General features: G+C 42.0%; 5 protein-coding genes across 5 annotated transcripts; 3 read left to right on the top strand and 2 right to left on the bottom strand.

The window, feature by feature from the left end:
* On the top strand, positions 1-1244 carry tomm5 (translocase of outer mitochondrial membrane 5 homolog (yeast)). The gene is made up of 2 exons (XM_085173567.1): positions 1-225; positions 907-1244. Exons 1-2 carry the CDS (start codon positions 105-107, stop codon positions 939-941), a joined length of 156 nt encoding a protein of 51 aa, XP_085029693.1. The 5' UTR covers positions 1-104; the 3' UTR covers positions 942-1244.
* Positions 1245-1361: 117 nt separating this feature from the next.
* On the top strand, positions 1362-4043 carry LOC146524592 (zinc finger and BTB domain-containing protein 5-like). Its single transcript, XM_085173355.1, has one exon. It carries the CDS (start codon positions 1892-1894, stop codon positions 3899-3901), a length of 2010 nt encoding a protein of 669 aa, XP_085029481.1. The 5' UTR covers positions 1362-1891; the 3' UTR covers positions 3902-4043.
* A 46-nt stretch (positions 4044-4089) lies between these two features.
* Positions 4090-8092, bottom strand: grhpra (glyoxylate reductase/hydroxypyruvate reductase a). The gene is given in 10 exon segments (XM_085173512.1): positions 4090-4698; positions 4802-4932; positions 5048-5183; positions 6164-6265; positions 6376-6400; positions 6403-6469; positions 6591-6707; positions 6790-6862; positions 7521-7651; positions 7859-8092. Coding segments are annotated over 10 exon segments (990 nt in total). The 5' UTR covers positions 7945-8092; the 3' UTR covers positions 4090-4576.
* Positions 8093-9348: 1256 nt separating this feature from the next.
* Positions 9349-21989, top strand: LOC146524590 (protein phosphatase Slingshot homolog 3). Its single transcript, XM_085173367.1, has 17 exons — positions 9349-9525; positions 10577-10734; positions 12143-12180; positions 12291-12477; positions 14175-14290; positions 14428-14496; positions 15347-15412; positions 15563-15745; positions 16078-16171; positions 16289-16417; positions 16643-16689; positions 16833-16979; positions 18701-18901; positions 18988-19204; positions 19308-19394; positions 19487-19582; positions 20543-21989. The coding sequence occupies exons 2-17, from the start codon at positions 10687-10689 to the stop codon at positions 20687-20689; spliced, it is 1872 nt and encodes a 623-aa protein (XP_085029493.1). The 5' UTR covers positions 9349-9525; positions 10577-10686; the 3' UTR covers positions 20690-21989.
* Positions 21969-23734, bottom strand: mrpl18 (mitochondrial ribosomal protein L18). Its single transcript, XM_085173547.1, has 4 exons — positions 23593-23734; positions 23346-23514; positions 22382-22616; positions 21969-22276 (listed from the first exon to the last, which is right to left on the bottom strand). Exons 1-4 carry the CDS (start codon positions 23678-23680, stop codon positions 22199-22201), a joined length of 570 nt encoding a protein of 189 aa, XP_085029673.1. The 5' UTR covers positions 23681-23734; the 3' UTR covers positions 21969-22198.
* Positions 23735-25545: the final 1811 nt, after the last annotated feature.

Genomic DNA, 25545 nt, shown 5'->3' with positions numbered 1-25545 from the left:
TCGTAATTTCCGGTGTTGCGTATTTCCGGTTTAGCTAATTCGTCCATGCGCCTGAAAACTGTGAATTTTTCAGGCGAACCGGACCGAGTAGAATTACAGCAGCAATGTTTAAACTGGAAGGGCTGGGACCCAAAATGGACCCGGAGGAGATGAAGAAGAAAATGCGACAAGATGTCATCTTGTCTTTACGAAACTTCCTTATTTACGTCGCTCTGCTTAGAGCCAGTGAGTAGCGTCAGATGACATTGAAAGTTAGCTGAGTAGACCGCTCACGGGTATTTAATGCAGCTCATTATCAGTAAACTGTGTCATTTGCTCACCTTCTCTTTGTAATAATCATGCATGTGAAGTAACCCGAGCACATCAAAATGTTGCCCCAATCAGGTTTATTATGTTGTGGTTTACAGTATTTATAAATCACATACACCTCACGTGCCAGGGAGTACTGAGCTTGATACACAGTACTGTGGAAAAGTGTAGGGTCATCATTTATTCTTTATGTATTGCTAGGCAAATGGGGGAAATTGTGCTGTGATTTAATGAAACATGTGGAACCATACATAGAAACGGGGTATATAACAGAAAAACACAGTTTGTTCAATTCTAATGAGTTTGAAAGCCTCCACCGTGTTTTACAGATGTCACTTGTGTAGCTCCTGACCTCCTCTGTAAATACTGACAATTATTTGAACACAAAATGCCAAATTTGGATTAGTCACTCAATACTTGTGCACAGAGCTGTATATGTTAGTGTTGGTGAGTGCATCTGTCTTTCCTGTTCTCTTCCTATAAGAATTTCTTTACCTGTAGCAGGTAAGACCGTGTCTGTTCATCTGTACCTGAGAGCTGTGTATCTATTTGGACTGGTGCTGGTGGAGCTAATATGACGTTTGTCTGTGTTTACAGCGCCGTATGTGTTAAAGAAGCTGGACAGCATATGAGTGGAGCAACTGGTCTCCTCCTCCTCCATCCATTCACAGAGAGCTGATTGCATCAGAGACGGCATGGATCTCCAGAAGCAGACGGCTGGTTCCATTACAAAATCACAGCGGAAAATTACCAGCGTTTGTCCATCACTGCAGTGGAGAAACCGGCTCACACACATTCAGTTTTGTTTCATTTTGTAAACTTTTTTCTTTTTTAACTATTATTATTAAAACACATTGTCACTCTTTGTTTATACATGTTTTGTCTTTAATAGTTTCTTCCAGATGTCATAATAAAGTCAATCCATGTTTATGTTGCCAGTGTAAAAGTGTTTCTTCAGCAACTAATATTTGAGAGATATACTTAATACACAGCACGTATTAGTAGCACTAATATGTATGTAGTATAAAACTATAGATAATATACAACTATTTCTGGCTCTCTGAAGATAAATTACTGCTGTGTTGTTGCTACAATTTAAAAACAAAAACAAATTTGTGATCAAATATTTTGGCTGGTTTGTGCCCGCACTTCCTATATCGTACCATGTGGGGGCGCTGCTACGTAAGTCTGCGGACTAGTGAGACTGCAAGTGATGGAGGCGTCAGCAATGGACGCTAAACCGGGCTATTGTGTGTGAGCTCTGTGGCTTACCAACCGCGTAAGGGTGATCACGCCTGCAGTTTGACGTTCGTTTTGGTGAGGAGAGCATCAGCTGTGCGCACGCGGGATCCTTCGCGTTCCTCCGTGTTACCGTTGGACCAGGCCCGCCCATACTCCAGAGCATCTCTAGAAAAGCCGGTGAATCAGACAATAACGCTGCTAAACACTGGAGCTGTGCTCCAAGAGGCTGTTCGCAGCGGATGAGGAGATAAGCTCGGTTTCTTATCGATCGACCGGCCCGATGGATTCTCGATGATAATCTGACATCCTTAGTGTTTAATAACCAGCTCCACTGGCCGTGATGAACTTTCCAAGTCACTTCCAGCATATTTTCAAGCAGCTCAACCACCAGCGCCTCCAAGCTCAGCTGTGTGACTGTGTAGTGGTGGTTGGAGGTCAGACCTTTCAGGCTCACCGCTCCATCCTGGCAGCATGCAGTTCTCACTTCAGGGCTCTCCTCACCTCCAGCGACACTGCAGATGAGGCTGGAGGTTCAGGGGCTGACAGGTGTCGAGATGGTCCCAATGTGATAGAGCTCGATCCGGAGGTGGTGACCCCAGAGTCTTTCTCCACCCTGCTCGATATGATTTACACCTCCACTCTGTCCCTAGGGACCTCCAATGTGATGGATGTGTTACTGGCGGCATCGCACCTGCACCTCAACGCCGTGGTCAAGGCCTGCAAGATACACCTGTCCAGGAAAAACTTCCCTGCCTCTGCGCCTAAAGGTTGGAGGTCTGTGCAGCAGCAGGAGCAGGAAAGTCCATCTTCGCAGGTAGCAGGCAGTTCACAGCAACGGGTCAGATCAGGGCTGGAAGAGGATCTCGATAAAGAGGAAATGGGAGAGGAGGTGAGTCAGTCTGGTGGGGATGAAGACTGTGTGGTGATAGTGGGGCATAAGAGAAAGCTGCATGAGGACAGGCTCAGTGACAGAAAGAAAACCTGCAGACTTCCTGGAGAAAACTATAAGGAGTGTTTGCCTATTGTTACCAGGAGCTGTGTGAGCCATGAGGAGAGAGGAGAAGCTCTGTTGTCTTCAGGTTGCCTGCAGATCACGGACACACTCTGGGAAAACCAAGGTGATGATGAGGAGAAGAAGTACAAAGCACCCAAGGGAGAATTAGAGGAAATCCAGCTGCCGAGCCAGTCGGATAGCAGCATAGGAGGTGTGTGGGAGAAGGGTGAACATACAGATGGAGACGGTGTGGTCAAGGTAAAGGTGGGAGAGGAAGAGGGAGACAAGCCTCAGATGGCAGTGATTGAGGTGAAAAAAGAAAATCTAAGCTCATATTCTCCAGATTTGTTAACCAGTAATTCTCCTCCATCTCCACTTGAAGCCTGCACAGATAATTTGAATGCACAACTCAGTGGCGAGAAGATGGCCGCAGCCAGCCCAGCAACATGTAATGTTGGCTCTTTACAGTCAGAGCTGTGCACAGATCTTCGCACCGAGGAGCAGGAAGAAACTGGAGATTTGGATGAGGACTCGGCGGATGGTGAGGGCCTGGACAGCCTGTCAGACCTGGCCTTTTCCTGCTTCCTCAATCCCGGCACTGAAAGCGTCATGGGAGCTCTGGAAGAAGATGACAGTCTAGCCAGCCTCACGGCTGCTGCCACAGCTGCTGCCGCCGCCGCCAGCGAAGCTCCTCCAGCTCTGGTAGATGCAGGTGAGCAGGATCAAAAGTCAGACGAGGCAAACACCTCAACTGCTCAGTCTTCAGACTCTTCATCTTCACTTATCTTTCCCGTCACCTCGGTCCCCTTGCAGCAGCTTCTCCCAACTCAGAGCCCAGGATTTAGTGACACCATCATCCTCCAGCCCACCCAGAGCTCTCTAACAGGGTTCCTGAGCACCGTCAGACCACCACTCAGTGTGGGAGCCCCTGTCGTCCAACCCTCGAGGGCAGGGAAAAGCTCAGGAGCAACAACCTTCCGTCGAATTGCCCCCAAAACGCAACCTGGATCAGAAGCTGGCACAGAACTTTCCCATGGCTCTGGGGGGGACGTCGCCGATCGGCCACCTCTGACAAGAGCTTCAGAGGATGTCCTCTCCAAGTGCAAGAAAGCAGCTGCTGAGGACCACGTGCTACTGGTGGAAGGGGAGAAAAAATATGCCTGCAAAATCTGCTGTAAAACCTTCATGAACTTGACTGACTGCAAGAAGCATATTCGTGTCCACACAGGAGAAAAGCCCTACCCCTGTCCCAAGTGTGGCAAGCGCTTCAGCCAGTCCTCCCACCTGTATAAGCACTCGAAGAACACCTGCTTAAACTGGAAAGATGACCAGTCTTTGGCAGGCACTTTGCTCTAAATATGGACTGTTATTTATTACTATTTAATTAAATTAAGTCAATAAAATGTATCCAAACTGATGCAAATGAACTGACGATGGTTTAAATTGCTGCTGTGCTACAAGTTAATGAGAATAAATGATTCATTTGGTCATTTTTATAGATCACTAATCTATTTTTTATCATGAGATAATACAAAATTACACACTTTTCTGCATAAAAGTTGGCTTTTTATTCTTCAGAAAAATCATATTTCATTACAAAAACTGGAGTGTTATGCTGTTTCAGTAACGGGAGACATGAAGTATTAGCAGAGAAAGTGCAGATAAGGAAGTTCATCATGGTAGATATTGCATTTTAAAATGGGGGAGATGAGTTTTAATAATACATTATAGTGTATTTTGAGAAGTTTTAGGGTTAACGAGGGCCAATGGTTTGTTATTTAGGCCATTTTTAAAGTACTTGAATATATTTCACAAAAATGCACCGATCATTTCCTTCCTCAAAAATGCACAATGAATATAACAAGTGCTATCAGTGTCAAAAATGTCAGATTAAAGTGAAACTATGAAGCCAACACTGATCATGTACCCGACCGTGACTGAACTACATTCTTACTATTCTTTTCATCCACATCACTTCATTATTGTTTTCTGCTGTCAGCAGAAGAGGCACAGCGGCTCACTTTGAGGTTCTTAGAGGGTGAGTTCACTGGGCATGTCTGTGCCCTGCAGACCACCCAGCAGGTTTCGCGCTGCCAACGCCGACATGACGCCTCTCGTGGAGTACGTGGCACTGCCAATGTGAGGTAACACCACTGCATGGGATAAAAACGGGACAGAAAATATTTTTTTAAACAGTAAATTAAACATTAGAGGTCAGAAGCAGACATCTACGCAGGGAACAAACTTTCTGCTCACCGCAGTTCTTTAGCGTGAGAAGCTGGTGGTTTGTTGGAAGTGGCTCAGGTGTTGTGACATCCAGTCCAGCTGCGGCTATCTGTCCACTGCTCAGTGCCTCATATAGATGCTCCTGATTCACAACAGCCCCCCTAAATCAAATAATTCACTGTATGATGATGGGGATTTATTGTTATTAAAAAAGTACAAGGGCACGGATTATTGTCACAGTCCGATCCTCTACCTCCTTTAGACACACTGGTCTACCTGCTAGTATTGATGAAGACTGCAGTGGGTTTCATCTTGCTGAAGAAACTCTTGTCGCACAAGCCCTGGGTTTCTGGTGTCAGGGAGCAGGAAACAACAATGAAGTCGCTCTCAGACACAAGTGTGTCCAGGGGAACTGATCAACAGAAGAGGTGACACAGGACAAACACGTAGATTAACAATCAATAAAATATCCACTATGAAACTATGAAGCCAACACTGATCATGTACCCGACCGTGACTTATTCTTTTCATCCACATCACTTCATTATTGTTTTGAACGAACGTCTTTCCCAAAACCCATTTTTTTGCAATATAAATGTGAATGTACTCCTCCAAAAGTTGTTATGTACAATGTAATTAAGGATATAAAGCAATTTTCTAAACCCTATATGAGAACACATATCCTGTTTTTTGTAAGTGTTTGCTTCCAGTGCCAGCATCGCCTTTAAAAGGAGAGGAACAAAAGGCCTGACTGGGTATAAAAAGAGGATGTGAGTAAAACTGAGACAGAGAGGTTCATCACTCTGTAAACACTACATACAAAACATTAAAAGTACAATAATCGTGTCTCTGGGCCCTTGGGCAGCGCTGCATTTATCACAGACAGAAATCTGCAGTAGAAGTAAAGATGTTACACTTATTGTCACATCTAAAGATGATGGAAATACCAAGGCTTGGATGTGTTAGTGATGATGTAAGATGGTGTTATCCTAATTTATTTAATCCCTTCAGCAACTTGAGAGTACTGTGATTTGATCTTTATTTTTCTATTCTATTCTATTCCATATATCCATCCATTAAATCTACCACGTATTAAATCTATCTCATTAATTGCCAGGAATAAAACCTTTGGACAGGCCTTGTGTGTAAATTTGCACAAGAGCTCAGATGCCATCTTCACTGCAGTTTCTTTGTTTCAATCCAGCCATTTACAGTTAAATGTGGGGTTTAACTGATGTGCAACACATTGCATTCTGCATAATTTACATTTTGTGTCCACATGCCTTTGGAAACAAGGTTAAATTAGGTTTACAACTACTGCCCTCCCCTTTCTACCCTGCTGTGCTTTCTCATCCCCCTCTCGCTGTGGGCATTTCTCTATTCATTCCTTACCAAACTCTCCGTTCACTTCAGCAGCGTGCGGCTTGGCTGTTCTCCCAGAGTACAGAAGTCTCTTTACTCCGAATGGCATGAGTCTCTGAGCTATGGCCATGCCTGCACGCGAACACAAGCAGTTATTCAACTACCATCAAGTCTTAAATGCTAGGAGGAAAATCTGATCAGACTTGCAAATTAGATATGGTTATGAAGCTAGTAAAGTCAACCTATGCGTCCCAGTCCAATGGACTCCTAACAGTGCTGCCAGAAAGACCGTAAACCACACAGCCAGGAGAGGTTTTCCATGAGCTCCAGCCACCACTTACGGGAAGAAAAGTGTGATCACTGTATAACTAATATCAGCAATTTGAGCTGAAAGGTTAGAGAAACAATAATACGATTTTCCCTCTTTAGTATAAATGTGTAACCAGGTGAGACTGACTTTTTCACCTCCTCCACTCCCTCTGGTAATCTGCGAGCGGTGGCCAGCAGCAGAGCCACAGTCAGCTCCGCTGTGGCATCAGTCAGGACATCCGGGGTGTATCCAACACGAATACCACTGTTGAAAACAAAACATAGGTATAACTGAGGAGGCATATAGTGTGTCCTGTTATTGTTAAAGTGAAGTTCAGTTGGTTCACCGTTTTTTGATCTCATCGATGGCTAGGTGGTCGAATCCACAGACAGCGTGCCTGATCACTTTCAAGTTCGGCCCTGAAATCAAAGACAAAACAGCTAAGCAGTCACGTAGCTGTCAATAAATGTAATCAAATCCCGAGGTTAAAAGCAACAAAATGGCCATCTTCATCTAGACAATACAAGCTGGAATGATTAACAGTGATTATGGGACAGACCTTAGGGGTTCAAGGCCTGATAAATAAAGTCACTGTCCCCCCTGGTGGGGGTGGCTGAATGGACAGGCCTTTCCAGCTCAGACTTCCAGCAACTCTTTGAAACCAAAAACAGGTGCTTGAGCAGCTAGTTTTAACTTTTAAAAACATTTATCTGATCTTGTATAGCGTGTTGGAATCTACCCCCCCCCCCCCCCCCATGTTAAAGTTGGCCTCCCGTCCATTCCAGTGTGCTACAGACCCTGACAGACAGATCCAAATCAGTACTACACAGGGTAATCAAGTGTCCCACTTTATGTGGGAATGCACAGCATTTATATCCCCTGCCCCCCACTGTCTCCCAGGGAATGAAAGTTAGGAAAACACACATGAGGTGATTAGCAGAAAGAGGGAGATAGGAAAAACTATTATTTCTGGTGATAAATATATCAAAAGCGTTATTTAAAAAAATCACCCACACTCATACTGTTTATTTAGTCTGCTTAGATCTGGTCACCCTCCCACCTGAGGGCAGTGCGTACCTGCAGCCTCCAGGACCTCAGCATCGATCTTGTCCGACAGCAGGCACAGAAGACCGTGAGCCCCCTGAATACCTTTGAGAAGCTCTGCCCTAGGAACAGGCTCATCGGAGTCCCACTGAGACACCTCACACCTGCTTCCAACGAGACACGACAAGAACGAGATGCATGAAGTAGCATGTCATTCAAACGTGTAGGCTAGCTTGTGCAAGCAGAGAAAACTGCGAGTAATGGTGTGGCAACACGAGTGTATAAACATGAATCACAGCGTGCATGAGCCGATCTGCACAACACTGTTAAGGACAGCTTGCTGTTCATTCACACACAAAAAAACTTCGTACACTCCAGCCGCTGACAGGATCTTCAGCCCCTCTTGCGGGATGCGCCTCGTTATGAAAACCTTCATGAGTTTTCCCGCTGACTGCATCCTACTTTAAAGACAGAAAACCTGCACACTCAAGACTGAAACTTGAAGCTTTTAACCTTCAACGTCAGCAGAGCCCGGGCTACTCTCGAGACGCCAGGAAGTAGTCGAACTCACAGCACTGCGCCTGCGTGGTAGGTACTGGGTGCAGATACTTGACTCGCTACTTCTTTTGGCATTCCCATACAATTCGAATAAAATTTAATGATAGCCATAAAAGACATGTATCCATCTGCCTGTTGTCTTATTGGTTAGAGTCCAGAGACTAAGTTAAAAGCCTGTCTCCACGTGTTTTTATTCATTTTTGGGGGGGCAATAATAGGATTATCATACAGGAATCCCAGTAAAGGAATGTTTACATCACTCTTCCGATTTTACCCCTTGCCACCCGGCGGGATGAAAATGAAAGGAGTGGACAAAACCATAACAATAAACTGTGGTCGTAAAACGCATGCGCATTGTAATGTCAAAGTACACAACTGTAAAGTTTTTTTCCCCGGGGATCCTCATTACAGGCATGTGTATATAAATTCATAATCAGACAGCTTATGTTGGTTAAATGTGCTATAGGCAATAAATAAAATAGAACTGACAATCAACACAAAAAGACTCAGACAATTGTTTTTTTTAAATAATGGATGTTTCAAGTATATTTTTAGTTTAAAAAAAAATAAAGAATTAATTCACACAACTGCATGCTAAAGTTAAAAGACAGAAATGTTTCAGGTTAGCTCACTGGGCGAGCAGGCCAGAAGGCAGTGGCCCAGGTTTGAATCTGACCTGTGACCCTTTGCTGCGTGTCAAACCCCCCCCCCCCCCCCCCCCCCCAAGCTTTCTGTCTGTCTCCACTAACGCTGCAAGTCAAATAAAGGCAAAATGGTCCCAAGAAAATATTAAAAAGAAACAAAATATGGATAATATCGCACTAGCATCAATCCAATAATAACAAAAAATTGGTGGCTCGATCGATACCAATATATCGATCATAACTGTGACCCCCCTAAGGACCTACCATCTATCCTAAAATATAGAGGTTATTTGTTAAATAAGGAGTGGCTCAAAACGTATATCCACTGTATATCCAAAATGATTTCTCACTGTTAGCGACATGTCCAACACATGCAGTTTGTTGGGACTCATCCTATAAGCTCAATGCTGCCCCCTACAGTGAAACGCACTTACCGCGTGCAAACCTTTTGACTTAATATTTCCTCTTTTGCTGCTTCATATTTATTTGATTCTGCAGCAGCACAGCAAAAGCAAAACGTGTAAAATCTTTCAGCCTACTGCCCCAGAGACTCGTGGACTAGACATGAACTAGATGCTTAATTTTCGTCACGCGCCTGAACAGTTTGCTTGCGTAAGACGTCATCGTCTCCTCCTGCTCGCTCTCCGCGCGACGCTGCTCTTCGCTCGCTGGTTTAAAAAAAAAAAACTCTCCAGAGGAGTAGCCTCTGCGCTCTGTAAATGGTCAAGTCCTCACCCTCAGAAAGCAACAGAGGGCGGAATAAGGAGCTCTCGGTACGGAAGAAAAACAAGCAGGCTCCAAAGCAGGAAATTAGAGTGAGGACCCAGCTTGGAGAGGTAAGAAAAAGCCCTTCTTGAGGCTTTCTGTTGAATGCCAAGACTGGCTGTAAGAGGCTACATATTACTGCTAGCTTGTTTGTGATCACTGCAAAAGGAGCTACTCTTTGCGTCGAGCCCGTCTGTCAGTATTAAAACCACGTAGTTACGATAACTCACTCGATAACAGCTCCAGGAAAGAAATTACTTTATTGTCCGCATGCACCGAGCTGAAGCCGTATCGCATATTTGCTGTCATATTACGAAGGCGTTACCGCGGTGTTCATGTGTCAATAATAGAGCCATGGTAGCGGCAAGAGGCTCTCTCTCGCTCTTTTTTCTAGTAGTTTAACTTCAATATGCTTTTAACTTCAACACCATTTACGCTGAACGCGTCTGAACCTGCAAACCACGGGGAGCCAGCAGTTATCTAAATTTCTGTTTAATCTTTATTGGCCGATATATATATATTTTTTACCCCAGCCACATCCTTATATAGACTGCATGTTTCAGCACAAAACTAACGAGCATGAGGCTCAGTTATCGGTTTATCTGTTTTAATATAATGCCATTTGCAGTGTTGTTTTTGTGGCTGCTTCTAATCGTGTTCGTGTTGTTATGTACACAATAGGGGGTTTTGCAGCGCTAAAGTCATGCCGTTTGATTTCTGTGGGAGGAATGTGGTAATTGATCCATTGTTATTAAAAGTTACAATCTATAAAATATGACGTTTTTTATATATAAAATAATTAGATGAGCATGCTGTTTTTAGATATTGCTGAAAGTTCTTGGTACTTTAAGTCAATTATGGTAAGATGTTGTAAATATAGCCATGGTTTGCCATTAGTGGTGTAATCCATACAGAAATATGACAGCACGTGGATGATATATATATATATATATATATATATATATATATATATATATATATATTGGATTTCCTCAAATTGCACAACTACGCTTTACCTGTAAATGGTTCAGCAGCAATTTTTCCTGACTTCCTAAAACCACACTGATACCAAGCTTATTTATTGAACGTAACTGAATTCCAAATATCCATGTTTCATTTCAGAAAATAATACTAGTACTGACCCCACCCACGGCACAGTTTTGGCTGAGGAACCAGCAGAGCCTGTCTAGGTCTGCAAGAAACAGCAGGTTAAGTGCAGACGGACCTGCACAATGGCTCTGTTGACCCTGCATAGGATCCCATCCATTTCCACCACGCCAGTGAGTTCAGTTATCTCCCCGTTTTGCTGTACACAAACATTTTGCATCGTGTCAGCAGATATTATGTTGTTTACTTTTCTTTTATAAAGAATGATTCAGAACGTTGACTACAAGCCATTCATGCCAGCCCCTGAAAAGGTCGGCGTGAACTGCAGCGGCTCCTGAATGTGTCCCTTTGTGGATATCATCACTACATTTGCCTGAATGATAACAAGGCAGATTTGTTTTTCACTTGTAGACAGGGATGCGATCGCACTGATAGGCTTACATGGTAGAAATACCACAGATATAACTCTTGTTAAAGCATTGTCAGATAGTGATTAAATCACTTGCATATAAAGGCCCACTGTACCTGTTAAATGCATACATCAATACTCTATCATCAGCTTCTGTCACTCACATCTCCTCTTCTCTCATTCTCCTGCTGTATCATAAATATTTTTTTCAGCATTATGTCAAAGGCCTGGCTTTCCCCTCTGGTCTCTATCATTGCAAATTAAACCATAAATAACTTTACTGTGCTTCCAAGTCTCATTTTTTGCATATTTATGTCACAGAATCTAAACACTCTGCTATCTTAACTTGTGTTTTCTCCTTTTTTTTTTTCCTTCTTCAAACCCTCATCGTTCCGCTCCTGGCTCCTGCCCACTTCTCCTCTTCTGTTTCTTTTTTTTCTTTCTCTTTTTCTTGACTCTGTCTGGACTTGTCAGTTGCGTAACAGGTAATGTTACTGTCTCAAGTTTCTTTCTCTGTAAACCCTTGTTACTACTGCTACTTCTCTTGTTTCTCCCCCCACCTTCCCTCTTTACGCATTGCATTTCTCTTTCATTTACTGTTTTTTTTTTTTTTTCCTGTTATTCCATTATTTACCTACTTATTGTTACTCCGCCTCCCTCATGCCACTTAGCTCTTTGTGTCTGTCTCTTCACTGCTGCACCTTATCTGTATTGTACCACATTTCACCCGAGGAACTTTTTTCCCCCCCACTGTTCTGTGGCCAAATTTTATACAGGAAAGACATCACACTCAAACATGTACATACATGTGTACACGCAGTGCTTCTAGTGCTTCCAGGATATTTGTTGGCTTCTTTCAGCACTGTTGTCTTTATTAAGTTGGAGTGAATTAATTCTGAGAGCATTAGAAACACTGTGTAACAGGTTTTTCATTTTAAGTAGCATTTGAATCTCCAGCATCTTCTCTGACCCTCTTTTGGGATCTAGATATTTTCACTTTATTGTAGTTGCCAACAGCCTGCCTAACAAAATCATTACAGGCTTTGTAAATGTAATTATAGGTAAATCAAAGTTAACGTGGTGAACTGCACACATACAAACCAACCAGACTTTTTTTTGTTCATGATTCCTGATGATGAAGATTTATTTTATAAATGTATTTATTTTCTAAGGATGAAGGCCTCCAAAGAAGAGGAAGACTTCAGAAAAGGTATCTGTAACCCACGTGACATTTAAATAGTTATAAACTGCACACCTAGGAAAGACAATAACCAGTTACTTGATGGCTGCAGCAGTAACCTCCTCTCCGTAACTCTGTAGAGAGAGCTTTGCCCTTGTTAAAGGGGCAGTCCTCCTGCTGGAAGATGGCAAGAGCGGGAGCCTTCATCAGGAGACGTCTCGCACCCCGACTTCTCCTGTCAAGCAAAGCAGCGGCGCGCCAGACATGCGCCACACACATCTCCGTGCAATGATTGAACACCTCAGACCAGAAGATACAGTGAAGCTGGTGAGGACTCGTGTCTTTACAAATCATATCCACAAAATCAGAAAAATGTCACACTTAAACGATTTATTTTTGTCTGTGATCAACAAGTAAACTTATACGATTGTATCACTGGCAAAGGTCGTAACTCCAAAATGTTGAGTTTTGGTAAATATTATGGCTTATGATGTTAAGACAACCTAAAGGTGAGTGTTGTTGCACATATTGACTTTTTCAAAGGGTAGGTGACTAAAGGGAAAATTTCAGTGACTCACTACAAGTCCCAAACCTTTAGAGAAAGTGAGTTACCAGCTTTTAGGTCCTCAGTATCACTAGCATCAAGCTAACTTGCGTAAATATTATTCTTGTAATATTTATATAGTATGGTATAGGAAAATTTGTGGCTATGTACAGAGCTATTATTTGGTGTTGATGACAGAATTCACGAAAAATGCACAATACTCCCAATTAATTTTCTGTATAGTAGCCAAAAAACTACCTGCCTTAATCTCAAACTGGCTTAATAAGGCATCACACAGACTTTGTACTATGAAATTAGCAGCACATAAAGCTCCTCCTGGATAAGATCCCAAAAATATCCAGTCACCAGTGCATGTGTGAAACTGCCTGGTAGGAAGCATCAGTAAAATATCACGTGTGATGGGTGGGCAATTTAATCTTGAAAGTATATCGCAATATTCCAAGCAAATTTGCGACAAGAACATTGTTGAGGATGTATAGAGAAAAATATGGAACAACATTTTATTGATGCTTGCACGAGCTGGATTTTTAAGAGTAATTAAATGAAAGGCATTTTCAAACTTTGTTTTCCAATGAGCTACTGTGTTTCCAAATTTGGGTTGTGAAACAATGTACCAGCAGCATTATAACACAGAATAGGGGCAAAGTCAGGTAGTGTTTGTCCTAACACTACCTAGTCCTTGGGTTGTTGTCTCTTGGGTTGAGCTTTTCAGCAGGTTGCTTATAGCCCTCCTTTTCCGTTTGGATTGGTATCATCGCTTTGACCAAACAATATATATTAGTAATTTCCATCCTCTGTTTCTGCTTCCTGTCATATGAAGCTTGCTTCAGCATTGTTGATGTAAGACATTTGTTTACTTTTGTGTTGCACATCACTAGCTGCTTCACTTTTATAGCCAGGTTGCATTTTTGCCTCAAGTGGTGAAAAACCTTTGTTCTGTCCACCTTCAGTGGGAACAATTTACTTGCATATTTTGCCAGGGACAGTGGCTCTTACCCTCAGACGTGCCCGGGCTTGTCTTATTCTTGCTCTATGGAATGTAAATGCATGGTGTTGCCATAGCAATGAAATGGTGATATGATATTTTTATGTCACATAAAAATTTCATTCAATTCAATTTTATTTATAAAGCACCAAGTCACAAACTGTACTGGTAGCTTTTCTTGTTTCAGCTTGTTTCAGCAAAACTATAGGTAGAGGCCTTTAACCGGACAGGAGCCAGTATCTTGATCTCTGTAAAGACAACATTTACTTCCCTGATTTGAGTTTTCCTTTAAGGCCAAAGAAAATAAACTACGCAGGACATTTTACACCACTTGCAAATACCCAACCTTATTTGGCAACTTTAGACTTAAAAAGAAAACCATGATTTTTATTTTTTTTTTTTGCATGTAAAACACAGTGCTCACAAGTTGTGTGTTTCCCTGTCATCCCTCCCTCTGTGTATCTTTTCATGCAGGCGGTGCAGTTAGATTCTGTTAGCCCAGTAAGAGTCAGATATCTGATCGTGGTTTCCACACTGGCCAACAAACATGAGAGCATCCTGCTGGGCATGGATTTCCCCAAGTCAGACAGGTGTGTGTAACCAAGATGAAGGTGTACAGTTGCACAAGATATGATTTCTGTTCTGTTAATAATTTCTGGTTAAGGTTTAACAAGTACAATTTCCTCCTTTTGTCTTGTGTGTATGTGTCCTCCCCTTCTGTTTCTAGTGATCATTGCACCATCGGTCTGGTACTGCCAATATGGAGCAATACACAAGTTTATCTGGACGGAGATGGGTAAGAAGCATGTTTTTAAAGAAGGATTAAGAATTATATTCAGTGTAAAAGCAAGCGTGAGGAAGTGATTGGGAGGCTGCTGCACAGACGGTGCAGCCTGATTTCTGGGATTTTGGCCAGAGATAATATGAATGAGTAATGTCCTTATTTTTGGAGTTGAATCATTCTCTGTGAACTACAACAGCTCCTGTCACTCAGTCACATCATTGCATAAGCATGGAGGTCATGTGTTTTTAATAATGAAATGAAAGTAAAGTATGGTTAGTTTCTTTATGTGACTGTGTATTGAAAGGTTAGTGAGTTTAGCTGCTTTAAAGTCTTAATAAATTTATTCTTTAACTGCATTGTAGAGCGTGAAGAACATCAAATGTCCATTCCAGCACATTTAGTGTGTCTTCAAATAGCTGGCTATGTCTTGATTAAAACAGTTTGGGCTGCTGATGCTCAAAAGAGGATAGAAGAGCTGATCTCTCAGTAAACTGAGAGGTGTCGGGTTTAAAAACAGTTGGGCTAACATGATGGAGTGCTTAAACTGCTGTATTTTAAATGCGCGTGCGTGCTTTAGTGTCATCCAAGTGTGTTTGCCATTTCACACCAGTGTGTTCCCCCTCATCAGGCTGGATCACACCTCCAACGGTGCTAATGTCTCTCTCAATCGCTGTCCTCACATTTTCATTCCACAAGAACAAGAACTAATTCTAATCACGATGAATTATTTCTCTCTTGTGTGTCAGACTGTGATGTAGCACAATGACGCTTCTTAACACTGTTACTGTCTTATTTCTCCTTCTTCTCTTTCTTGTCGTCTGGCTTAATAATGAGCGTTCACATTTCTGTATGTTTCCTGTAGTGGCTTTAGCGTGAGCTCAGCAAAAGAGACCAGAATCTTTAAACCGGTTTCCATGCAGACCATGTGGTGAGTGATGCTTATATCCCCACTGTGGCAGCATCCAGCTGCTCACTTTGCATATCAATAGCTTTCATTTGCTCTAAATCTCAAGATAAGTCGTTAATACACATAGTGATGTTCTTTTTGCTTTTCCTCTCCCCTCTCTCCTCCTGTAAGGTCAGTGCTGCAGGTGTTGCATGGCTGCTGTGAGCGTGCAATCAAGGCAGCTTTGATCCCAGGCTCTGGGCTGGAATGGGCTCGGCACTACCACCGGCACATCGAGTCCGATCGCAACTGCCTCAATGAGTGGGAGGTCATGAATGACCTGGAGTCGATCCGTAAGGACAGCGATGGACAGAGGTATGCTTTTATTTGTAGTAGCCAATGGAGTTGATGTAATAGAAAAAAATTATGTACGTTAAGATAATTTACTAAAGTATCATTTTAAGTTATTGGTCCCGGAGTTGTAAAATTCACAATCCACCACACGTAAACGTTGTGTGCTTAAAATCCTATGTTTTAAAAAAAGAACAGCTGTAGCATCAAGTGAAAAATACCTCAAAAAGACTAATTAAACATGGCACTTTCACTGCTTAATGTTGCTATTAATGTAGTAATAATAAGAAACTGTTCTTATTGCTTGTGCCTCCCTGCCAGTTGGTACTAAAATTTGCCTTTTGTTCTCTGGGAAGTTCGGCAGAGAGAGTTTCCAGTGAGATCCTGATCAAAGAACACCTGAGAGACATCATGAGGACTGAAGACCTGGACAACCTCACATCCAAAATGGTGAGAAGTGTGGGAAGCTAGAGACAGGAAGTTGGTTTTAGAAAACAAAAAAGTCAAATTATAAGAGCATAACTGAGGTGAAAAAATGTGACAAAATGCATTCCTTCTCTGCTGTAGGTGCACGCTACCCTGGAGACTAGGATAGGCTTTGACATGAGACCCTACAAGGAATACATCGACAATGAGATCCTGGTCACCATGGCTCAGATGGACAAGCCCTCCAAAATATTTGACTATCTATACCTGGTGAGTCATTGTTAAAGGTCAGATAGAGTTAACAGCCATATTATGTACAGCCACTTTTGTTTGGTCAAAAAAATTGACATGGCTTTTAGTGCCAGGATGTTGTCATGTGACTGTAACTTCCCCTTTCAGATCTGTGTTGACAGCGATAGGGAAGATGGCTCTGTCAGCCCTTTCCTTTGCATCTTCTCTGACCTTTCTTTAACCTTTTTTTTTATTTGGTTTCAGGGCTCCGAGTGGAATGCAGCTAACTTTGAGGAGCTGCAGAAAAACAAGTTAGTAGTTGAACCTGTAACACTTTCTGCAGCTCTGTGTGTTGTGGTCTGTCTCTGTATCCCATTAACTCACTATAAGGGTAATATTTAACTATGCACTATGTTTTGCTCTGGCTCTGAGTGTGTCTCTGCATGTTTTTCAGCGTGGGCTACATTCTGAATGTGACGAGGGAGATTGACAACTTTTTCCCAGAGTCCTTCAATTACATGAACATCAGAGTGTACGATGTGGAAGCCACAGACTTGCTGTCCCATTGGCCAGCTACATTTAACTTCATCAACACTGCAAGGTACCAGAGGCTTTTTAAATCAAGACTTGTAAAAAGGGTTGTAATTGTTCCAGCAGGACAGAAGCTCGGTTAGGGGCTGAAATGTGTGAATCTAAATATCCATAGAGGTCTGTCTATGATGAACTGCTGTATTGTAACACAGACCTACAGTCCTTTAAGTCAAAAACCACTTTACTATGTATCCTTTTTTGCTTTCTTGTCTGATTACAGTTGGAGCAATGACTATAAAAGTTTTGGGTAGGAGTGGCAGATGGTTTTAAGGTAGTGTAGGATTAGCTCTGAGCCTCTTCTTGTTTGTAGTGATGATGGATAGGTTGGCAGATGAAGTCTGGCTGGTGTCTCTGTGGTCTATGATATTTGTAGACATTGTGATTTGTAGTGACAGTAAGGAGCAGGTGGAAGAAAGCCTAGGGAGCTGGAAGTATGCTCTGGAGAGAAAAGGAAATAAAGTCAGTAGAAACTAGACAAAATACTGTAAATGAGAGGGAGACAGGTGGAAAGGTGAAGAAGAAAGGAGTGGAGATAATAAAGGTAGATGATTTAAATGCACAAGAGAGTGCAGACAGGGTTTTGGTGGGTGGAGATGAGTGTCGGGGTTATTTGTGAAGAAGGATAGCAGCAAGAGTGAAGGGGAAGGTTTGCAAGATGGTTGTGAGACCTGACAGTGACAAAAAGACAGAAGGCTGAGGTGGAGGTGGCAGAATGAAGATGCTCTGGGAACACTATGTTCCCATGGTCTGCAACAAGACTGCACAAGTCTTCACAGTCTGACATGTTATATATTCAGAAATGTTCTTCTGCATACCTTAGTTTTATCAACTTATTATTTGAATTACTGTTGTCTTTCTGTCAGCTCTAAGCAGTCCCCTCTGACACTGACGAAGCATTTTCATCCAGAGAACCACTGCTCAGCTGATATTTTGTCTTTCCAGACCATTCTCTGTAAATCCCAGAGATGATTGTGTGGTGAAATCACCATTCTTCCATCCATCTTGCATTATCGAGGAGTTGGAACGGTGTACTTAATATAGTGGCCAGTGAGCGTAAAATATAAAATGTTAGAGAGATTTAGCAGCACTGGCGCACTATATGCATTACTTTAATCCTTTATAGATGAAGTGCTTCCCCCTGTTTCCAGTCTTTATGTTGAGCTATGCTCGCTTCTTGCAGCTTCATATTTAATGGACACTGCTGAGAGTGTTGTCGGTCTCTGTGCCCACTTTTAACAGAAAATGAAAGGCTACATTTCCTCAAATATTGAATTCCATCAAGATTGGCATAACCACCAATTTCGCAGTTCTGAGCTATCACACTGTGACTCGGCTTCCCATTTCAAGTCTAATCTGTGTGAATAAGATAAGATAAGAATGATGTCTACAAACGACGACCGAGTTGTGAAACATCGTGACAGACAGTATTCACACAACGAAAATAGAAAGATACTGCTTCTGTGTTTTCAGTTTACAGTTTGGAGTCTTGAAACAAAACCTGTGAGAGAAGGCCAAGCTACCCTACAATTAAAGCTGCAAATCTTAAATTTGTTCAGCTCCTCAGCCAGCTTTAAAGCTGCCACATGTTCACAAACCAGAAGCGTTTTACTGCCGAGCATTATTTTGCATGTGTGTAAACATTCCAGCAGTTCTCCCTTCACGACTTAATATTTGTTAAGTAAAATCCAAAATCACTGTGTGAGTTTACGTCTTCACCTTTGTGTATTACAGGAAGAGTGGTCAGGCGGTGTTGGTTCACTGCAAGATGGGCGTGTCCCGCTCTGCATCTACAGTGATTGCCTACGCTATGAAGCAGCAGCACTGGACACTGGATGTGGCACTGACCTACGTCAGGGATCGCCGGTCCATCATCAAGCCCAATGAGGGCTTCATGAAGCAGCTCCAGACCTACAGCGGCATCCTCAGTGCAAGGTTAGGCCTAGTGCTTTTTTTTTCCTGTTCTCTGTAGTTTGGGAGCTCAGTTGAGGAATGTGCTCCGTGTGCATTTATCATTCCAGCCAGCAGCGCCATAGTGCTCTCTGGAAGCGAAAGTCGAGAGACCAAAGACAAAAATCAGTTCAAAACGAGGAAAGAGGGGAGGAAGAAAAGACAGGCGAAAGTGAAGAAGAAGAATATGAGGAGGAGGAAGAAGATGATGAGGAAGATGACGGACTTGATGAGGATGATGGCGTAGATATTCCAGATGAAAAAAATGACTCAGGGGAAGACTGTGAGGTAATCAGATCCTGAGCAATTTATCACTTTTTAAAATTCGGATTTATTTATTTTTTTTACCTTTACAGCTTTAACTCCTTTATATCTTATCAACCTCATCTAGGTGTTTGAACAGCCTGCCCCAAAGTCTGACACTATCCAAGACCCTGTGCAGACAGGCCCTGTGATTACTGTAAATGAACCAGAAAAGGTGAGCAGACTGCCTGACCAACATTTGTCCTCATATGTTCACGCAGAGTGCATCAAAGGCTACTCATCTTTTTACTTCTCTTTAATCTCCAGGTCATACCAAGTGTTAATCGTAGTGGCAGAATGAACCTCTACTCATTAATGCAGTCCATCAGCGAGATGGATGATGTGGATAAAGGATATGATCAGGTAAAAGAAGCAGAGTGCCGGTCTCTCTAGCCTCCTCTTTGTAGTTAAGCTGACAGTTTGGAAATGGCTAATTTAGATTGAGGACATGTAGCGAAGCCTGTTGTTTGAAATAGCTCATGAATAAGGTTTTAACTATATGAGTCATGGTTCTTACCTCTCAGCTGTAAAAGGCTGATGGAGCATTGTCGTCACCCCAAGAATGAAGTGATGTAGGATTTTTTATATTGTCATCACTACTAGGAGACTGAGGGGTAGCACTGGAGGCCGTTTTTACAGCAACTTTTTCTTCTTGTGATTATGTTAATATTTCTACAGACATACATATTGGAAAAAACACCCAAACTAGGTTTCATTTTTAATCAAAATCTTTAGTTTGACTCTATATAAGCACCTGTAAGGCCTTCCATCCCCCCTTTTTCACACCTTGTGTCCTGCCAGTAACTATACTACCAAAATAGTAGCTGATTTAGTCTTCTGTGTGAATCTTTCTAGAGATTATGATGTAATCCACTTCAGGGGTCAACATTATTTTTGGCAGCATTTATGGTTGTGTTGCTTTAGGTGCTAATTATCTCACAGTTACAGTTAAAAATATTTATCTGTCAAGTTTTTGTCTACTTTGTACATTTCCTTACATCAGTTCCAATAGTTTCGACATTTGTGAGTCCTTTCGTTGTTATTCCTTATCTTGAAGAGAGGACTGTTATGCCATCACTGATAAATTAAAAAACTATTGTGAATAAGTAGCCAGAAATAGAAGGTATTGACGGTACTGAAGCAGGATAATCACAGTAGTTGCCGGCTACAACGTGTAGTTAGATTTCGACCGAGGTTTACGTCAGGTAGTCACATAGCGTTCAGAGGCATTTGGGGTTGCGATGTATCTGTGGAGTAGATTTCTTCTGAAGAATTAATCCCAATGTTATAACTTTGTACTTTCCTACTTTGTTCTTTTCAAAGATGCCTGGCAGTCCGAGGCGGTCACCAGGACAGCGGAGGCGTAGCTATGGGCGCCGGTGTCTCACTCACCAGAAAGCATGTGTGGATGTTTCACCTGACCCATCCAGCCGGCCGGGCGCGGGCCAAAGCAAGCCGCAAAGTGATTAAAAAGATGAACAAGCAGGGAGGTACAAGAGGAACTATAAACGAGGCACAGAGGAGAAAAGAAGGAACGTGAGCTCTGGGAACATGCCAAGGTTTTTATACAATGATCCTAAAGTCTTAATTTATATTTTGCAGGTCTTGGATTGCATATGTCACCTCATAAAAGCTATAGTAGATAGTTGATTTTTATAAGGGCCATGCTGCAGTATTGCTGTACCAGTGAAAGCCAGGATATCTGATAGCTGAAATCATTGTGCATTATTGTATTATTATGTTTTATGTTTATGAAGGTATCCAAACATATATGAACCAGCATGTCCCTGCCGAGCTCCCTCAGTCCCTCTTCCGTTTTTTTTTAAGCTCTCCTTTCAACACTTCAGAGGTATCTATGCAATAACTGTTTTAATTTCCTTATACGAGGCTGTATCCTGCCAGCCCAAAGCAGAAAGTGTTCATTTCCTCCTTCTCACAACACATACCGTGTGCAGATATGGAGGATTTCACTGTATCTAAGCTGTGCATTATGGATTATGTCATGGCCAGTTTTATGGCATACGCCAGTTTGCCAAACTGTATTCCTCTGTGTCGGTGTGCCAATCTATTTAAAGGAAATGTCGGTTTGCTAGGAACCTTTCCCACCCATTTTATTTTCATCCATTATATTTTGGCTCCAGGGCTACATGAGTGCCTTCAACCTGAGAATGAAAAGTGATTCTGTAAAGATGTTTTTAATGTTTTAGCTTAAGTACAAGGTGGTGGTAATATATTGCATTTCTCTTGTACCATTTGCCACTTTTTTGTCATCATAAATGTGACTTTACAAGTTTGTGCACAATTACAGTATATATAGTCACATAATTGCTGATGGCCTGGGTGCATGTTTTGTGTTTTATACCAGCCTGTGAGAAGACACTGTTCAGGGTTTGAGTTTGTATTTATATGGACTTTGAATGGATCAACTTAAATTATTCCATGTTCTGTTTTCACTAGATGCTGATGAGGACATTTATTTTATGCTGGTATTACTTTTTATCCAGTGAACCCAAGCTAAAAAAAAAAGAAAGAAAGAAAAGAAAGCATTTAACCTGCATGCTCACTATTAGGAAAAAAAATGCACTTTATAATCCCAACACACTGTTCCCACCGCCTGAGCCAATTTCACACTGTACTATGATTAAAATGATCAGTGATTGGTTTTTATTGTCATCCATTTCCTTATTGTAACAGACTCTCTGCTGCCTGCACCTCACTCTTGTTTACATGCACCTGAGTAAAAAATAAATTATTGTATTCAAACCAAGAACCTTTATTTTTTGATTAAATAATAAACCAGAGGAGAATGATTTAATATAAAAGAGACATGGCACAGGGACAAGCCTTCTTTTGTTTCCTATTTTTTACTGTAGCAGTTGTAATCTTAATATCAGCACAGTAATAGTTAACAAAAGAGAGGGGTAATGGGGATAAAGAGCAGATTTATACAAAACAGCTGATTTGACTGATGAATTAAAGTCAGGTCCCAATGTATTTCCTTCTGGGTTCACTTAGAATTATTCCTCCTGCTTTCATTGCAGCTCTGAAAGACTGAACCTGCAAAACAGAAAAGCCAGAGAGAGAGAGACGTGAAGCAAATGGCTACCTAAGTGAAGGAAAATGACAGTAACTTTATTTCCAGTCCCTGCTGCATGTACTCACAGAATCTGAGCGGTATGTCCAGGGAATCACCCTATACACCATCCTGGTGATGCCAGCCTGCTGGCAGCGATGTGCCAGCACCTCGCCCACAGCCTGACAGGCTGCCACGCAGTTTGTAGAAGCCAGCTCCTTCTTCACAGCCCACTCTTTGGTCGAACAAGAAAGCACCGGAATAGGAGAGCAGCTGGAAAACACTTGGGCTGTCACATGGTGTTGGCTACGGGAGAACATCAACCTGAAACAATGAGAAGCATGAGAGGAAATTAAATAGAGATAATTGTTCTTTATGCATGAATATGCTATGTTTCATATCAACCTGACTGATTACATTACGTTTGTGTCCTTTCATACTGACAGTTCTGAACCCAATGGGGTAGAACAAATACAGAATATTTATATAATCTAGAATAATAGTAGTGAATATAAAAAACAGTTACCTTTGTTTCTCAATTTTAGTTATACAACTTAACATTAATTTAAGAAAATAATGACTACATTTAGATAAATAGATACATGTTTGTATGCTGTAAGCTGTGATCCAATGTGGGGTTGATGCACATGACTGTTGTCTCCATTTCTCTTTGAATTTTGTTACCAACAACTGCTATACTTTTAAACATATTTCTTTCTGTTCATCTTGTGTCTTTGACTTTTTCTTTAGATCAATGCATGTGCGCCAACACGTCTCAAGAACAATGACTGTGTCACTGCTTGTTACAAAGTCATAATCCTTCATAGACTGAAGTCATTTTAAATGTGTAATTTAGTTTGATAAGGTAACTGGTTACATTACTAATTACACTAATATAGTTACTGTATAACCTTCTAACAATGTGTTACCTCATAACAGTTGTTACTATAAAGTTAGAAAGTAATTTACAAGTCCATCACAACAGGATGCACCCTCACAGTGGTATTCAGTCTGATTCTAGATGTCACAGTAAGAACTTAAACCTTTACAGACCTGTGGTAGAACTGCCGGTGTGGCCAGGTTGTCTTCCAGCCCCGATCCTTCACAGCCAGAGCCATCTGCTCCAGGTTGCGGGGATTTCTGTTTACAAAGGTCGGGTTCACGGCTTCATTTTCATCCGCGGAGGGCTCTGGCTGAGAAGCTGCTTGACTCAGACATCGAGCTGTGTGACAATTAGAGTCTGGTCAGCTTTTATGACTGCAGATAGAAAGTTTAAGGCTTTCTAGCTTTACTTGCTTACCCGTCTGGTTTGAAAGCAGGGCTGGCCGACAGCGTTGAATTTGACCTAAGAGCAGCCGCACACTGCGACTAACTTGGCTCAGAGCCATGTCCTCCCGAGCAGTGCTCTCCTCACAAATAAAAAAGTCCAATCAATGTGTTACCATCCGGTAAGACGCCAAAAACAAGCAAACTACTACTAAAATACTATTCAAGAAAAATCCACCGTTACATGAGGAGTCCCATCTTTGACATTCCGATAATATCCGGTTCACTCTGTGCTACTTAGAAAACAGCACAGATAGAAACCGAACACGCGCTTAAGGTTCCGTTTACACTAACTCCGGAACTTAAAACGGTAGGAAACGCCAACAACTTTTTAATTCTACTAAAACTATCAGGCAGATCACAAGAGTAACCAGCAGTGTTGGGACTAACGCGTTATTAAGTAACGCGTTACAGTAACTACGTTATTATTGTGGTAACGAGCACGGTAACTAGTTATTATGCCAAAATCAGGAACGCGTTAGTCGTTACTGGGATTTAGATAGGGTCGTTACTCGTTACTTCGTGTGGTGGCTATCGCGGAGCTTCCACAGATTCAATAACATTAGCAAGTGTTGGAGGCCAGCAGGTGGAAGAGAAGGAAAAGAGACCCAAGGCGGCCGCCGGTCCAAGTGTGAACTGAACTTCAGGTAAGAAGTTATGACCTGCAGTCTATCTGGGTCAGATATAAACCAAGTTTAGGTGGAGTTTATTTTTGTTATTCTGACTTTTTCCGTACTGCGTACTAGCTAGCATGACGGAGTTTCTATACAGCTGGGTGGGTGCTATGAAGTTAATGATGTTGAACTTTATTTTGTTCATAAGTTATTAGAGTTGCCAACCGTCCCGTCTGGTATTCAGAGAAAATATTACGCGTTTCTTATTGAGGTGAAAAGGAACAGTTTGTCCCGTAATTCGGCTACATTGAAAAAGGCACAAAGCTGGAGTTATTCTGTGTTTTTGCTGCACAGCTGCCTCTTCTTCTTTCATTCCCCTCCCTCTCCCGTTTCTACTTCAATCATGAAAACTGATCAATGATCAGCTGATCGGCTCTCTTGTTTGTTTATCGCCCACTTTGCGCCAGAAAGAGGAAACCAGCCGATGTCGCGTTAAACAACAGCAGCACGTTTAAGCTTGATCAGCTGTTGTTAGAATTTATTTAATATTAATTCCTAGTATCAGCTGATGTTTGCTGGAGCCACAGCTGCAAAAAAGCTGCTGTCATGATGTCGGTTTGTTTATCTGGTGAGAGGGAAACATGAAACCAGGAGATGTCCTTACTGAATCATCAGAGCTGAACAGGTGATGGAGAAACAGGTTTACCTTTTAGGTGACGTGAATGAGTTGAAGGGAAGTTATGAACTGTTTCTGAGAGACAGATAACCCCAGGATCCTTTTTAGGTAGCTGACAGCTGGTAACTGTGCAGGAGCAGAGCTAGCAAAGTTTTGCCAGGGGCGCCAGGTGGGGCATTAACAGGGAGAGGTGGGCACAAAGAAATACTTTTCTTTCTTATTCTCATTTAAAATGTCTAGCTTTTAAAAAATAATTATCTGAATCCTATAATGGCCGGTCTCTAGTCAAAATGCCCGGGCCGATTTTTTGTCCCCGTCCAGCCCTGTATGCAGCTCATCTGCAGTCTGGTGTTACCTACATCTTCCTATTTAGAAGGCAGAATTTCCGAGTTCTGAGTACAATCAAAGCACCACGACTGCAGTATTTTGTATTGGATGTAAAAGGCGCACATGACGCTGTGACGTAGGCTAGAATCATGACAGCAGTCAATGACGGTCCAGGCGTGGGATTTCTCTCATGGAAATATGTATTATCTTTTCCTTTCTATTGGTAGGTGGCACAGTGCACTTGTGGCAAGTAAGCAAGCTAGAAGACTGGCAAAGTTATGGAAGCAACACATTAACAAGAGAATTCTGA

The sequence above is a fragment of the Neolamprologus multifasciatus genome, chromosome 2 (assembly GCF_963576455.1).
Source record: "Neolamprologus multifasciatus chromosome 2, fNeoMul1.2, whole genome shotgun sequence".
Lineage (NCBI taxonomy): Eukaryota > Metazoa > Chordata > Actinopteri > Cichliformes > Cichlidae > Neolamprologus > Neolamprologus multifasciatus.
Note: the sequence above shows the minus strand (reverse complement) of the source record. Positions and strands in the feature narration are given on the sequence as shown.